At 45.5% G+C, this 15,054-nt stretch overlaps 1 protein-coding gene across 10 annotated transcripts in view; it reads right to left on the bottom strand.

Annotated features, from left to right (window-relative positions):
* Positions 1–15,054, bottom strand: part of LOC144933589 (ryanodine receptor 2-like) — a 318,383-nt gene that overhangs the window by 237,828 nt on the left and 65,501 nt on the right. For all 10 annotated transcript variants that reach the window (XM_078858546.1, XM_078858550.1, XM_078858549.1 and 7 more), the window contains exon 10: positions 14,911–15,004. In XM_078858546.1, the coding sequence (XP_078714672.1) occupies positions 14,911–15,004 (94 nt within the window). The remainder of the gene's footprint in view (positions 1–14,910; positions 15,005–15,054) is intronic.

Below are 15,054 nucleotides of genomic sequence, written 5' to 3'. Positions count from 1 at the left end.
GGAGAGTCTCTTGTAAGGACAACCACTGCTAACTTCCCACAAAATTATCCCCATTTTATCAACCACACAGGGATAGGTGTGATTGCACACGTAGGCCTTCTGAATAGGAAGCGCAAACTCTCGCCAAGTAGTGCTCAAGCCCCAAGCCTATTTCCATGATCTATTTCAGTGCCCCTTCGGTACGTATCTCAGATCACCATCGGCTGGCGGGGCTCATTCAGCTAAAAACAGGCGAGCCCGTCAGAGACGCACCCAGCGAGCTGCCGATGACAGCGCTCGGTGCATCGGCAGCTTCGTGTGGCGCGGATCAGATATTCCCCTGGCCCAGACGTGGGGCTCCAATGTTTGCCCACATCGTCCCAGTGCAGCCCATGCAAAGGATGGCGTTCGTGAAAACTTATCGGAGGCCTGAGACCATTTTTTTAATACATATAAACCAAGGCACCCGTCACGCCGTTAACGCTAACGTCCTATCTCAGCTATGTTAATTAAGTCAGAATCCAACTCGCCGGGTCATTAATCTCTGATGACAGCAACGTGGGGGCTTCCTTTAGTGTGAGCCTCCGTGTCTGCAGTCACGCCCTCTGTACGTTATTAGTGCGCCTGCAGCCCGATTTGTTATTTGAAACTGATACATGGGGGGTGGCTATTTTTTCAGATTTTTTTGGAGCGGCTGTCCCAGCAATCTCCCAGCTCACTGGTAAGCCCCTAATGACAGAAAAGGGTCGCAACCAAACCAGCCAAGGGGCAATCACCGCGCGGCGGTCACATGATGCTGAGGATTCCACCCGATGCTCGCGCCCGCTCCCCCTCCTCCTCCCCCTCTTCCCACAGAACCTCATGCCACCCCTGCAAGGCCCACTCCACCTTGCCTTTGATCCCCTAACGTCGCGGTGTCACTGACGGGTGGCAGCAAGCGAAGCAAGCAAGCCAGCACTGTGCATGCGGACCTACAGCACACATTTGTGAAGGATGTCTCTGTCGTGAGCGCAACTGGATGTAGGCTGTTGTGGATTTTTTTGTTAGTGTTAATTCCAAAACTGTGTGAGTTTCCAGAGGAAATGGACCAACATCACAAAGCAAGATCCTCATCTAAAGGGGACTTGAGACTCAAGTGATTATTTTTTTCGACAAATACATGATATATTTATATTATATAACACGTAATTTTTTTTAACAAGAGTGGACCGTTATTGTGTCTATTTATGAAACAACAAACTCTATCATCAATACTCTTTGGGACTTTACCGAAAGACCCAAAGCGTATGAATTCCTGCAGTCACGAAAGCTTTAAGTCAATATTTCTATCATCAATGTTTTGGATAAATCCATATTACCAATGCAATTTGTGGTTTTCAAAAAAATGCCATGGCAATTTGACATCATCATTTCATAGTTCATTTAACTAATTGTAATGAATTGTAATCAATTAATGTGTTATAAGTGGTATAGATTGAAACGTGGCAATGATTAGAAGACTCGTGCTCAGTGAACCGCAGTTGAAGAACTGTTAAATAACCTCCATTCGGACTGGAAGCACAGCAGAGCACAACAACAAAAAACGACGCAACACAAATCCGCAATCACAATGTCACGGGAAACTCACAATCGTCACACCTGGTGTCGTGAAAAATGACATCGCGGCAAGTCGAGCGCTGGCGACGTGCGAGTTTTACAATCGGGGCACCTTCAATCCAAGGGGCTGCCAGCACACCACGATGTCCTCAACGCGGGTCCCCCGTGTTATATCGCGACGAGGTAATTGCTACATTCCTCCCTGGGGACCGACGTCCGTGACTTCCGCTATCAGCAAATAGACGGCCCTTGTAAAAGGATTCCTAATTTATCTGAAAAACCGCGCGATACTCAAGCCTCGAGCGACTGCCACCAAAGGATCCTAAGGCTGCGTTCTTGAATGCGATGTTATCCAAATCGCATTCTGGTTTGTTTTCGCTTAACTGCGTTTTTCAAAATTTTTTATGTCAAATAACGAATTTGCACTTTAACGTTATTTTATGTTTCTTTTGCAAAGGGCAGTTTTTGTGTCTTCTGGTGACATCCCTGGATCTTATTCCTCTTCTTCATCATCTGCACAACGGTTTTATTCCTGGGATATTTTTTAAAAGATTCTCTCTCCACAATGTGTTATTTTCTAGATCTCTCCTTAACAACTAACGTTTGTGAATGGCCGATCATTTGACCTCATTTTAAAGCCCACCTGGGATGCACAGTATAAAAAGAGGAAAAGCTCAAAGAGTAGATGGTATCACAGTGGACATTAGCGAAGAAATAGAACCACTTGTTTGCACACATTATTCAGGCGACCAATTTAGTAAATGCTTACACAGAAATGAACCTCACTCGTAGAATGATGCCTCAATCATTATTCTATTCAAAGAGGATGATGAACTACAAGAATAAAAAATAAAAATTGTTTACAAAGGTAACTGGGAACACAATTATGGAATATTTAGAGGCCAACCAAGCACATGAACAAACCAGGGTTTAGGAAAGGTTTCTCTACCATCGGCCACATACAACTTTTCAATCGGATTCTGGAAAAGTCTAATAAACATTAAAAAAACGATTATGCTTCACCTCAATGGTGTACGATGAGGAATGTGACTTGGCGGAAATTGGTGCAGTCATCAATCCCTCGCAATCAAGATCAAATACAAATGTGGAATATAAAAAATTACGCAAATGGACCAGCTACACTGAGGTTACGTGAAGAAAGTAACAAGATAATAATATTATTGCTACAGTCAAAGATACATGGCAGAGTGTGAGACACACTCTGGCCAAAGTTATTCAAACAGCACATGTTTGTTTTACTAAATGCCGACAACACTGAGACCATATTCATTGGCTCCCCTCTGCAGTTATCTAAAACCAGTTCGCCACATTTATTGATAGATGGTCACAATGTCTGCCCAACATTGGAGGTTAGAAATCTTGGTGTTTGATTCGACCAGTCCTTGAGGCGCATGTATCGTTGGTGTTAGAACTCCGTTCTTCCAACTAAGAAACATTGCCAGGCTGCGCCCCTTTATCCTGCTGCCTATTGACTTAGAGACGCTGGCCCGTGCTTTTTGTGCGTTCTCCCGACTCAATTACTGCAGCGCAACACCATTACGGGATTCCAAGTGAGGTGCTGGCTTCACTTCAGCTCGTTCAGAATGCAGCTGCTAGAGTACTTACGCCGAAACCATTGCGCAAGCACATCTCACACCTGTCCTCTTGTCCACGACCCTGGCTACCAGCCAAGCTTCCAGTGGGCCGTATGATCCTGCTGCTGAGCTACAAGGCTTTTTATGGCTTGGCCCCACAATATTTGCAGGAACTGCTCCCTTTATATTCTCCAACGAGGTCCCTGAGTTTGAGATCGTTGGATTGCCATCTTCTAGTGCAGCTCCCAGCCTATGGGACGCTTTGCCTTTGGTAAACAGGGCAATCAGAGTCACGAGAGTATGAAAACTCACCTCTCTAAATTGGCCTTCACGCCCTAGTTGTGCCCCATTCGCCCTGGTGGTGCATTGGGATCGATGGATGAAATGCGCCTTACAAACTGCAATCGTTATTACGAGCAAAAAATAATGACATGGGCTTGTACAGAACACGTTACTAGAAGGGATGATGGTTGTGTTCAAGGCGAATAACTGAGCTGGGAATATTAAGAAGGTAAGACACCAGATAGCGCAACTGTGCAGATGTAGAGACGAGTTCACATCGTGTGCTGGAGCTCGGTGGATCTTTGCATTGTACAACTGCAATGGATGGAGATGGCTTGGTACTGGCAAAGGAGGTCTAATGATGTAGATGCTCACCCCGAGCCCTCATTACTTTGATAGGGCATTGTCTTTGAGCTGTACCCCTTTTGGCGTCCTCTGGTCGAGCACCAATTGGGTCGAGGCTCAAAAGAAAGCCGTCCCTTGGTGTGGACCAATCAGTTTCAAGGACAATGCTTATATTATCTAAAATTAAGCTTATATTATCATAGTGTGTTTTGTTTGCATTTTGACTGCAAGTATTGTGGTTAATGCAGACATGAATCCTCGTACAAAGGTTTCAGTTTTGTTGGCAGAAAAAAGGGGAAACCACCTTTTATTATATTTTGGTACTGGCAAAGGAGGTCTAATGATGGCTTGGGTCGGCAATGATCCTGCAGAGGATAGATCATGGCGAATTATGATAATTTATGTTTACAATTATTTATCAATTTTAAGGCTTTTTTATTTAAAAATTTGAACATTTTAAAAGTTATTAGTATTATTCATTCTAATTACTTTTGTGGTATGGACACATCGGAATTAAATTAAAAGAGCAGGTCTCTCCATAGATTGTACACACGGTAAACTTTCAGCAGCATGCACATGAAGTAAGTGGATGGTGATTTATCGTCACCATCTGCAGGTTATTGCTCTTTTCTCATTTTATAATCAAGTTGCACACACTGCATGTGAAGCTCTGCAATGTACATTTGGCTGCATGCGTGCGATGTTGAACTATCATGTTCAGCTGAGCCATGCAGATTTGGAGATGCCTAATCTCAACACCAGCGCACTCCCTTCCCCCCACTCCCTGCCTTATGCCCCCACTCTGCCTCTCACTGGTACATCCATAAAAAATAGTTCTCCACCGCTCCAAGGACATGTGGTTCTTCCTCGAGCTCCACTCATCACTCTCTTTAAGTCCTCTCGCGCACAGCAACAAGAGAGCGCCGGCCCTTTCTGCCCCGAGCACAAAGGCCGTCCAATGGTCAAATGCGTCTCGCCAACATTGCGGTAGCATCCCCACGCGAGGACGGCGAGGGGCAATACAGCGTTCCGCCCTTCTTGCGCATCGGATCCCAGTCACGTGAGCAAATGTCCCACGCGGTGTGACGCACGGAAAGTGAGATTACTGTCACGGATATCGAAGCCCATTATTAAATGCGGGCCGCACTTCACGCTGCGGAAGATTATTCTCGCCCATCGCCTCCCTCTCCCCCTCGCCCGTACCTATTTGTGCCACTCAAAGCAGATGAGACACCTGCGCATTAATATTTGACGTTAACGTCACCGGCGTGGGGCAAAGAGTAGTACGAGCGGCCATGCGCTCTGCTGCTGTCAAAGCGACCGACTCGGGTCGCAGAGGAAGTTGAATTTCCAACAATATAAAAATCAGGCTCTGTAGCAACAAAAGGGCATCCTGCAGGTCACCTCAACCTTCATACGTGTCCCCAACGAGAGCAACATGGAACAGGTGGCTGATTTTTTTTTTTAAGTAAGATAACCTAAAGACAAATGGGTGTTATTGAGCAGTTGCTTACTGAGCTTGTGTGTCCTAGGCTGTCCAACAGGAGCGTTAATAGTTATTTAAATCAGTTTATATTGTCAGTTGTGATTTTCAGGGGAGTCACCAAACTGCTCTGTATGCATGTTGAACTTCTTTAGCACCGTACATAGCTAACTGTGTTCATAAGAGGTGCTCTGCAGTGAAGGCATCATCAGCCATGATCTATCCACAACTGGATGAAGGGCTCTTGAAGCCATCACCATCTCTCAACAATTCATCTAGTCCCTGCACACAAGCTAATGTCATTGCTCCATCTCCGCAGTGAACTCCCTTTCTCTGGAGCATTCCTTCCTTTGCCAATCTGTGGTTAGTCATGACCACTGGCCATTATCCCTTCTAGTGACGTAATCCCCTCTCGGGGCGCCGTGGTAGCGAGATGTTGTCTCTCTCGCCTGATATGCAGGAGGTCATGGATTCGGTCCTGACCCCCACGACTGTACATCTGGAATTTGCATATTCTCCCCATGGTTACGTGGATTTTTCTCCGGGTCCTCCGGGTTTTCCCTCCACACTTATAGGCATGCGTTCAGATTGCTTGCCTGCTATAAATTTCCACGTGATAAGCCACTTTGTTGAGCGAGGTCGCTTCTAAAATAAAACCAGTTTAGTTAAGACTTGACCGAGCCCACTTACATTTCATAATAGTCAACACGTTCTGTCCGATTTGCGTTTGTTCTCCGATACATTTGTTACTCCTTCTGTCTCTCCGTGCAATACCAAGAGTGAAGTAGCTCGGGTGCAGCCCTTTATAAGTGCATTATATTAATACTGCGCATACATGTGACTGTCTAACAAGTACACGAGTGGCGTTCACTTGAATGTCAGAGACACCACGTTTCCTATGACGATTTTACTAATTTTCACTGATCACGCAGCCGCACAGATGGCAATACTGTATGTGCAGCTGCAAGACAAACCCACAAGCTCAATATGCGCCTCAACACAAACCTTAACAGGAACCCACGAACGACCCCAAATACAAACCCACAAATGTTAGCCCACAGCCAGAGTGATGGAGCCACGGGCAGCTGAGATCCTGGGTTTCTCATCCGTAGCAGATTGATCGTCTTAGAACATCCTCCAATGACTGCACATTCGAAAGAATGTGGATTTACACTGAATGCGGTCTAGTTCAACAGGGTTAGCTACGTCTATAAACATATAAATAGTACAAGATATATGCCAAACCATCTACGTACAGTGTGAGAGGGCAATCGTGTGCTCGTGGTGAGAGCCATTTGAAAGCATGTTGCAGTTATGCGGCCTTGTCACTCAAAGACCATTCCCGAATGTGGAACTGCTCCGTATTCTGTGTAGAGTCAACAGAAACGGGCCCTTTCTTCACCCTATGCCCGAACTGGTCACTGGCTAAAGGATGCCGATGAATAGCGAAAAGAAAGACGCGTGCGTTGCCTGTGGCCGCTCGATCGCATGCGGAGAAGTGCGAGGTCACATGAGCGGGGTTACTGAACGGAGGGGCCGAGGTGGCCACGGAGTGGCGTGGGGTGCCCGCTCCCCTTTCTTCCCCCCCCCCACTTCTGTGCAGTCGTTCAGGCCAAGCCGAGGCAAAGATGGATAGATAAGAATTGCCAACGGGTCACGTGGAACAAAATAGTCATTGATCCCCACGTTCAAATCAGTAGTGGGCAATGTTCATCCATGTTGGCTCAGAGCCAGCCGATTTCTTATTTGAGCATGAAGACACTTTGCTTTGCTGTTATAGCCACAGGGCAAGGTTATTATCGCTAAAATGCCAATCACATTTTCATATCAAAGCGAAACAACAAAAGCATTTAATTTAACAACAGCACTCCGGCTCGTATCAGCTCCTTGGCCCACTACGCAGCCAAAGCAAAACAACAAATAGATGTTCACCAAAACTAAACTTAAGCATCTTCTTGGTTCTTTCGGTAAAGTCACGTAGAATGGAAATAATAAAATAATAAAAATAAAACTTTATCAAATAATTCTCACGACGTTTCGGCCACAACGCAAACAGCCGTCCTCAGGTGGAGAACAGGTCTGTCGAGAAGACAGAGTCTGTGTGCGTGCAGTGAGATGTCTTCAGACTGTCTTCTCGACAGACCTGTTCTCCACCTGAGGACGGCTGCTTGCGTTGTGGCCGAAACGTCGTGAGAATTATGTTTTCTTTTTATTATTTTATTATTTCCATTCTACGTGACTTTACCGAAAGAATCAAGAAGATGAATCCCTGCAGTCACAAAAGCTTTAAATCGAAAATTAAACTTAAGCAATTAGCATGCGGAGCAAATGAGGATGCCACCTCCAGCCCATCAACCGCTGCACTCTTGCCAAACTCAACGCTGTAAATGCTCTACTTTATGCAGCAGCGCAACATTCATTTAGCCTCACGATATTTTAACTGAACCCCCACAGGATAAACACAGTGCCAATAAATAATTATGGCACCAGCCCTCCCAGGCATGTAAGCGAGATGCACAGAATTCGTAAGGGTTAATGTGGGTCACATTTATTGCCAGACGTTATTGTAATTTTCGCACACCAGGTGCGATGCGTTTCATAGATCTGCAAAAACACGAAGCAGAGACATGCGCCTAATACTTGCAGACATGCGATGGGGAATGGGGGCAGACACGTAACCTTTGCTGCTATTCTGAAATGTAAAACTGGATTCTTTAGCGGAATGTCTAGCATATGCAACCGTAGATGTCACTGGGAAGATCTGTGGTCATGCTTTGAGTGTATATTTTAAAAACATGGCACTCTTCCAAAGACTCCCAAGCCCGCAGCCTACTCTGCCGACAATTATTTAGCGCGAGCAACATAAAAAAACAATATAAATAAAGCAACGAAGGACCTGACTAATCGTTATAATGGGTCTATGTGCGTGCAGTGAGATGTCTTCAAAGAACAACCTCAATGCTTCTGACTTCTGAGCTTGTCTTCCGGCATCCACTTCACCAACCGGCACTGACCAGTGTGGTGAAGTATGGTCAATCAACAAACATGGTGGACACGGTGTGGGGGAGGGCCATCATCCTGCAGCAGATTGATAAAGGGCTGTACATTATAATGCCTTCTCTCAGATACTTACGGCTATGGGGCTAGTTACAGCGTCTCTAATTTATTCATTTGCCTCGAAAGCTATACTGTACTTTGAGCGAGAAAAAAAATCAACAGCGGCGTCCAACATTCTGCAAACATACTCTTAGTTCTTTCGGTAAAGTCACGTAGGTAAAAAATGAAAAAAAAAAAATCACGACGTTTCGGAGGCAACACAACAAATCTGGCTGTGACGGTCCCACCTGATGACGGAGACTTGTGTTGCCTCCGAAACGTCGTGATTTTTATTTTATTTTTATTAATTTTAATTTCATTTTTTACCTACGTGACTTTACCGAAAGAACTAAGAGTATGAATTCTTGCAGTCACGAAAGCTTCAAATCTAGAATTCTGCAAACATTGAACTTCTTTCACACCGTATGTAACCAACCACGATAATCGGAGGCACACCGCACGGCACGTTTGCCACCTGCCTTCTCTGCGCGCATGCATTCACCAGTCACAGCTATCTCTTCATTCGCCACGCGACTCAGCTCCCCACAAACCGCAACCGCAGAACAAACGCCGTGCCACCCGCAGATTGTTTCCTCTGCCGCCCTCTCGCACCGGGAATGACAACACGGGGGGGAAGGGGGGGCGGTCATCCCCGTACGGCGCGCACAGAGTGCCACATCGCTGAGCGCACCGCCCAGGGGGTGAAGTTTCTGATGCAGCGCCGCATTACGGACGCGCCACAGCTCTCTCTCTCTCTCCCCCGGCCGTCCACCTCGTTTGTCATGCCGGGCAAAAATCAATGAAGCTCACAGCCAAGGGTGACTTTCGCTTTTACCCTCCGGATGGGTCACGTGCCATTTGATCGAGCCAGCTCTCTTAAGAATTGTGTATTTATGTATGTGTGTGTGTGTTTGTTGTGCTGGGTGCGCGTGGCACGTAGCTGTAACCCAGAACTGTGGTCAGGAGGCCCGGAGGATTGTGCACAATTCATTTTGTTTGCGATCCACCAACCGGCAGGACTACCAACAGACCTGTATGAGGTAGTACAGCAAATATGTTATAATTGGTTTTTTACCCTTCTATCTGGCAACAAAACTGACACCTTTTTTACAAGTAGTCATGTTTGCTTAGACCACAATACCTGCAGTCATAATGCAAACAAAAAACATAACTCTGATAATGTATGCACTCTCCTTGAAGTTGATTGGTCCACACCCGAGACATCTTTCCTTAGAGCCTAGTCTCACATAGGTTGGATCAGATGACGCCAAAAGGCGCCAATTATCATGTTTTTTACTGGCAAATGAGGTTCCAATGGAGCAAATATGTTTTTGATCTATCTGCGTCGATTTTGCACCACCGTTCCCTCTCAGATGGGAGGGTTTTCTATAGGTGCTCCAGATTCCTCTGACACAACGAGCCATTCCTCGAGAATTGAGCAATCACATCCAGCATGAACCTCTGACACAAAGTGTCTGGAAACTCGGCGAAGCTATCTGCTGTTGACCCTCCTCATCAGATGCACGAGTTCAAATCCCAACCGGGAGTCGGCTATAGCCCATCGTTCCTCACAGGTCGGACTATAATCCTACGATCCTACTTTGGTCCCAGTGATAGGAATGTGGAAATTTTTAGAGTGAAAGTCAAATTTGTGCCACAGCCTCGTGCCCTGCAATGGAAATGAGCAACCATTACACATGTGTTTGTTCTTGTTCCGCATTTGACACTTAAAAAAAAGAAAAATGTTGTTTAAGGGAATAAATAAGGAGCTCACTAATGTAAAAATTAGTTTATAAGCAAATTAAAACATAATCCACAAGCATCAGCAATGTCAATGCTTGGGCCAACGTGTGCGTGTTTCTTATAGGAGGGTTTGCACTGGAGGAACCATGGTGGCAATGAACCAAATTACTGTTCCAGATTCACCCTTTTGTGGAGCAGAGAAACCACTTGCATTCCATTGCATCACAATGTGTAATGTTTTCTCGACAGGAAAATGTTTCTCCTCAATTGGTGTGCACCGAGGTTACGCAGAGACTTCGATCGATCACTCAAATGTATAGCACGGTTCTGAGGGTAATCTTTCATAGGGCATCGCTGTACAGTACTGTACTTTGTGCTGCATTGTGACGAAGCATCGGGCTCTGCATTGCGTCGCAATGTACGGCATTGGGAAGCCTAATTATTCGGGGGTGCTAAGCCCAGCGGCGGTGAAAGTGTGTCAAGTCGGCCCCAGGCAGTGCGAGCCGTCGGGTTAAAAGGTCGTCATTCCAATTACTTCAGCTCAGCAGTGCAAATACAGTCAAGTCAAAATATTCTCCTTTAAATTTAGCTCCGGCTTCCTGGCTGACAAAGCCAAAATTATGGGGTTTTGTCAAGCACTGTATTAAGCTTCGCTGAACCCTCGTAGGTGGCAGTGGTCAGAGTGGGGGCTAATGAAGGCACGTTCTACTCGCTAGGAGCAGTACCCGTCAAAGCCAAACAAGGGTCATAGCTTACAGGTCAGATATCGTGCAGGAAAGTTTAGCGCTTTCCCTAATCTGCAGCGCGAGCTTTCCCCCCCCCCCCATGCAACATTAAGTTGGTACGATTCACCATAAAAAACGAGACTGAGATTTAGATGTATATTCTTGGTTCTTTCGGTAAAGTCACGTAGAAGGGAAATAATACAATTATAAAAATAAAACATAAAATTCTCACGACGTTTCGATTGCAACACGAGCGATCATCATCAGGTGATCATCATTAGGTGATGGTGATGATGATTGCTTGTGTTGCAATCGAAACGTCGTGAGAATTTTATTGTTTTATTTTTATAATTGTATTATTTCCCTTCTACGTGACTTTACCGAAAGAACCAAGAATATGAATCCCTGCAGTCACAAAAGCTTTAAAACGAGATTTAGATGCCTTATATTACAATGCTTCCATATTTAATATCACTAGACAGATTACTTATATTATGATTGCTTTCATATTTAATATTACAAGACACCGTGAGAAGTCAAAGAACATTTTATAAAACGCTAATAATAATTATTAGTATTAATTTCAACTTTGAGTTAATTCACTGCTGGATGAAGCCCTCCTCACACGGTATCAGTGGCGGGTGTTGTTTGACCATACTTCACTCTGATTGTCAGTGAGAGATGCGATGGGGAGGAAGGCTAAGGACGGACTCAGATGTCACTCGCCACCGATGGTAGCTATGAGCGGGAATCAAACTCGGGTCAACAGATTCGCGGCGCAGTGCGCTATTGTAACAGGCGTACAGTACAATAATGACATTCACATTCAGAAATGAGTTTTGAAAAAGCTGCGGATTACGTGCAAAAGTTTCTGCCGATGTAAATCGCAGTCAAAATGAGAATGTGGATACTAAAAAACAAAGCCATTGCTTTGATGTGCCACTCAGAAACAGGTCACTCAAACTCACAAGTGGTAATCTGTCCTCAAAAACCTGAAAAAGTCAAGATCCCTTCCAAACTGCTGCAAACCACACGCTTCGATAGTGCACAGTGCCAGGTAACGCGCAGTGCCAGATGAACCCGTATAAAACTGATACACAGCATTTGCTGAAAAAGCCTGCATTGTTGGGTCACGCACAGAGAGTTGCATGTGGCCAGGAGCAGTTAACTGTAATGCTCTCGTAATTTCTTGTTCGTTGATTGTTATAGGTACGGCCAATAGAAATCTAGGTGAGTGCTTTAAATGCAAAACACTGTTGTATGAAATGTGTGGTCAAATCATCATCATCACCACCACCAAAGTCGATAAGTTTCCCATATGAATGGAACACACAGAGCATCAGGTGCTAATATTAGGCTGAGTTGGTCCAAGTGAGGGCGCAGCCCATTTCACAAGCCAGTTTACGTTTCAAGTTTCAAGTTTATTTTTTTTAAATTAGGTGAGAACTCAAGAGACAAGGATGAGTCTCATTTTCAAGAGTGGCCCGAGTCACCAAAGTTGCCAAAGGAATATAGAAATGTTTTAAAGTATCAAGCCAATATAATTCAGTGTATGTGTGTTGTATACACGTTGCAGCGTGGGTGTTTATGTGAGCACGTGTGTTATGTACGCAATGCATTATGTATGTGCGTGTTGCACATCACATCATCGTCCCTCTCACGAGTAAACACACATGCACACTTAAATAAAATAAAAACAAAGATCCCCCATGCACAAATACACATACACACAGATGTACTAAACACAAAGACAAATATCCCCCGTATGGCCTACATTCCATAATTAATAGTTCACAGATCGACTGCCAATGCTATGCATGGTCAGGAATCAAATACAGGTGGCCTATATTGCAGCGTATTGTTCTAAAAGCGACCTCACCACCCACCATATAATATGTAAGCAGTAAACACATTCACACACTTAGGGATTAACTGTGTGTTAAGTCCAGGTATATATAGAAATCGTGCTCCCGTCTAAAAGAGCAATGTCCGTATGTTCAGACGGTGGTCCAGGTTGCAGGTTTGGAAGGTCCAGGTATGATAGAAGTGTGTTCTTAACGAGATGTAATGCATCCGTTTTAAATATGCTTTTCCGACTCTGCATCATAAATAGTACGGGTTTGTAGGCCACTGTGTGCCCTTTAAAAACGATCCATCATGCAGCCAGTACCCTTCGGAAACTTGTAAACTTTGGTGGTGACAGTTAAGCAATGCTACAGCTATGCGGGCCAAACACAACCCCGTAACTTGCTTAGCATGTGTGACTTCACGAACGTATACCCAATTTGTTTAAAGAGTATTTTTGAATGGGAAAGGGATGGAGTGCTTGCGAAAAAGTGTACGCGTACGTTGCATAAACATCGACAGTCTACAGCGAGAGGTCAGCGAGGCATCACACGACTGGGCAGTTTGGGAGTGGCGCACACAAATAAATCTACGTGACCTACCTACCAGCTCAACCTCAAACACGACGCTTTACAAGCGTGCGCCATCACGCCCCGAGCAAGAACAAATGGGTAACCGACAATAGATTTCGCATGACAATATGTTTCGTGAGATTTGTGTGTACGTGTCAAGAAATTTGCAGCATTCATGGGTGCACGCAGTGCCGTGTTGGCTGCATGCCCACTCCACCGAGTCCGACAAAAGTGTGCCCGAGTGACACAAATGGGGCGGCGAGTTGAGGCGAGCCGTGGTGACGGTGGCGTTTAACGTCCCTTTTAGCAACGCCGTGTCACTCGCAATGGAAGCGGGGCCGGAGAAGGCAGCAACCCCCGCCCCCCCCCCCCCTTGCCACCTTTCACGTAGACAGTCCTCTTGCCCCTCTAACCCTATGCTGTCAGTCTCCCCTTCAAGGAAGAGACAGGCAGGTGTGGAAGTTCACACAATCTCAACACCGAAAAAGGCTTGAAGAGGATGCAATAATACACGCAGCTAGAATTAGTGCAAACGAAAGCGGACACCGAGGTTATGATGATTGTCTTCATAATGAGGGATTAACATTGAACATCAAGAATCCTAAGGGTGACTTTTACTCTGAGCCTCCGGTATTAACACAGAGCCAACACGTGTTTTCGTGGTGCCTTCGGTCTGGTTGCATAAGCCTCAGGAATTAACCATGAGCCGAAAGAATGCTAAAAATGCCCAAGTCTGACTCTCAGACCCTCCTAAATTAACCTAACATTTCTAAGTGTGCCTTTGTCTGGCTCTTTGAACTTTGAGTATTAACACTGAATCCTAAAAAGCATGAGGGTGCATTACTGTAATGGTTATTTGATATGTTTATATTAATAATGAATGTAAGACTCCTAATGGTGACTTCGCTTGGTTAAATGGGCTTTGGGCATCAACACAGAATCCTAATGGTGATTCAGTCTGCCTCTCAGAGTGTCAAACATTAACAATGTACTTTAAGAATTCTAGAAGTGCTTTAAGGCTGGTTCTCTGAGTCTTGAGTGTTCATACAGAATGAGCAATGCCCACGTTCGCAATTCTTGGTAGTTGTTTGGGTCAATGCAAATTTAATAGTATTCGGACCCACAGAGTGCATAATCCAGGCCTGAAATAGCACATTTTAAATCTCAAATCCATTTGACTGCTCCTTGTGCATGATTGTGTGCAGTTGAATGGCGTTAAACACACGGACAAATTTCGTCAATATAGCCTTCTAAACCATGCTATTAGTAAGCAATGAATTATAATTATAAGCATACAGTTCACAAGAGGTTGGTTTAACAAGCACATATCCTGACCACCTTCCTCTTCGCAGTAATGAAGATCACAGATGCATCTCGGGCCTGTTAACCCCACAACTTCTGGGTCCGTCTAGTGACCTCGTGCCGACGATTTTTTCTGCTGCTCCACGCAGACCCTGAAGTGCACCAGGCCTGGCACAATTGCCATAGTAACGTCACAGCGATTTAGTGACCAACGGCAGCTGATGCCGCCGCCGCTGTCGCTGCGCGTGCGAAAAAAAGGACTGCGCGCAATCGGCCTACTGTGAGTCAGACCTTCGTTAAACCACCACCCCCCCCCCCGCCCGGGGTGCCGAATGTTGCATTCTCACCGTCGGTGCTCATCCCCACGGTCGGCCGGAGGCACCGTCACGCACTCATCGTGGCCGTGGAATAACCTCAGCACATCGCCTCCAATCAGGTAGCCTGCCGCCAAGACCAGGGCAAAGGGGAGCGGGCGGACACGAGTCGAGGTG

This window comes from Lampetra fluviatilis, chromosome 7 (genome assembly GCF_964198595.1).
Source record: "Lampetra fluviatilis chromosome 7, kcLamFluv1.1, whole genome shotgun sequence".
Lineage (NCBI taxonomy): Eukaryota > Metazoa > Chordata > Hyperoartia > Petromyzontiformes > Petromyzontidae > Lampetra > Lampetra fluviatilis.
The sequence above is the reverse complement of the archived record's forward strand: the minus strand, read 5'-3'. Positions and strand labels throughout refer to the sequence as shown.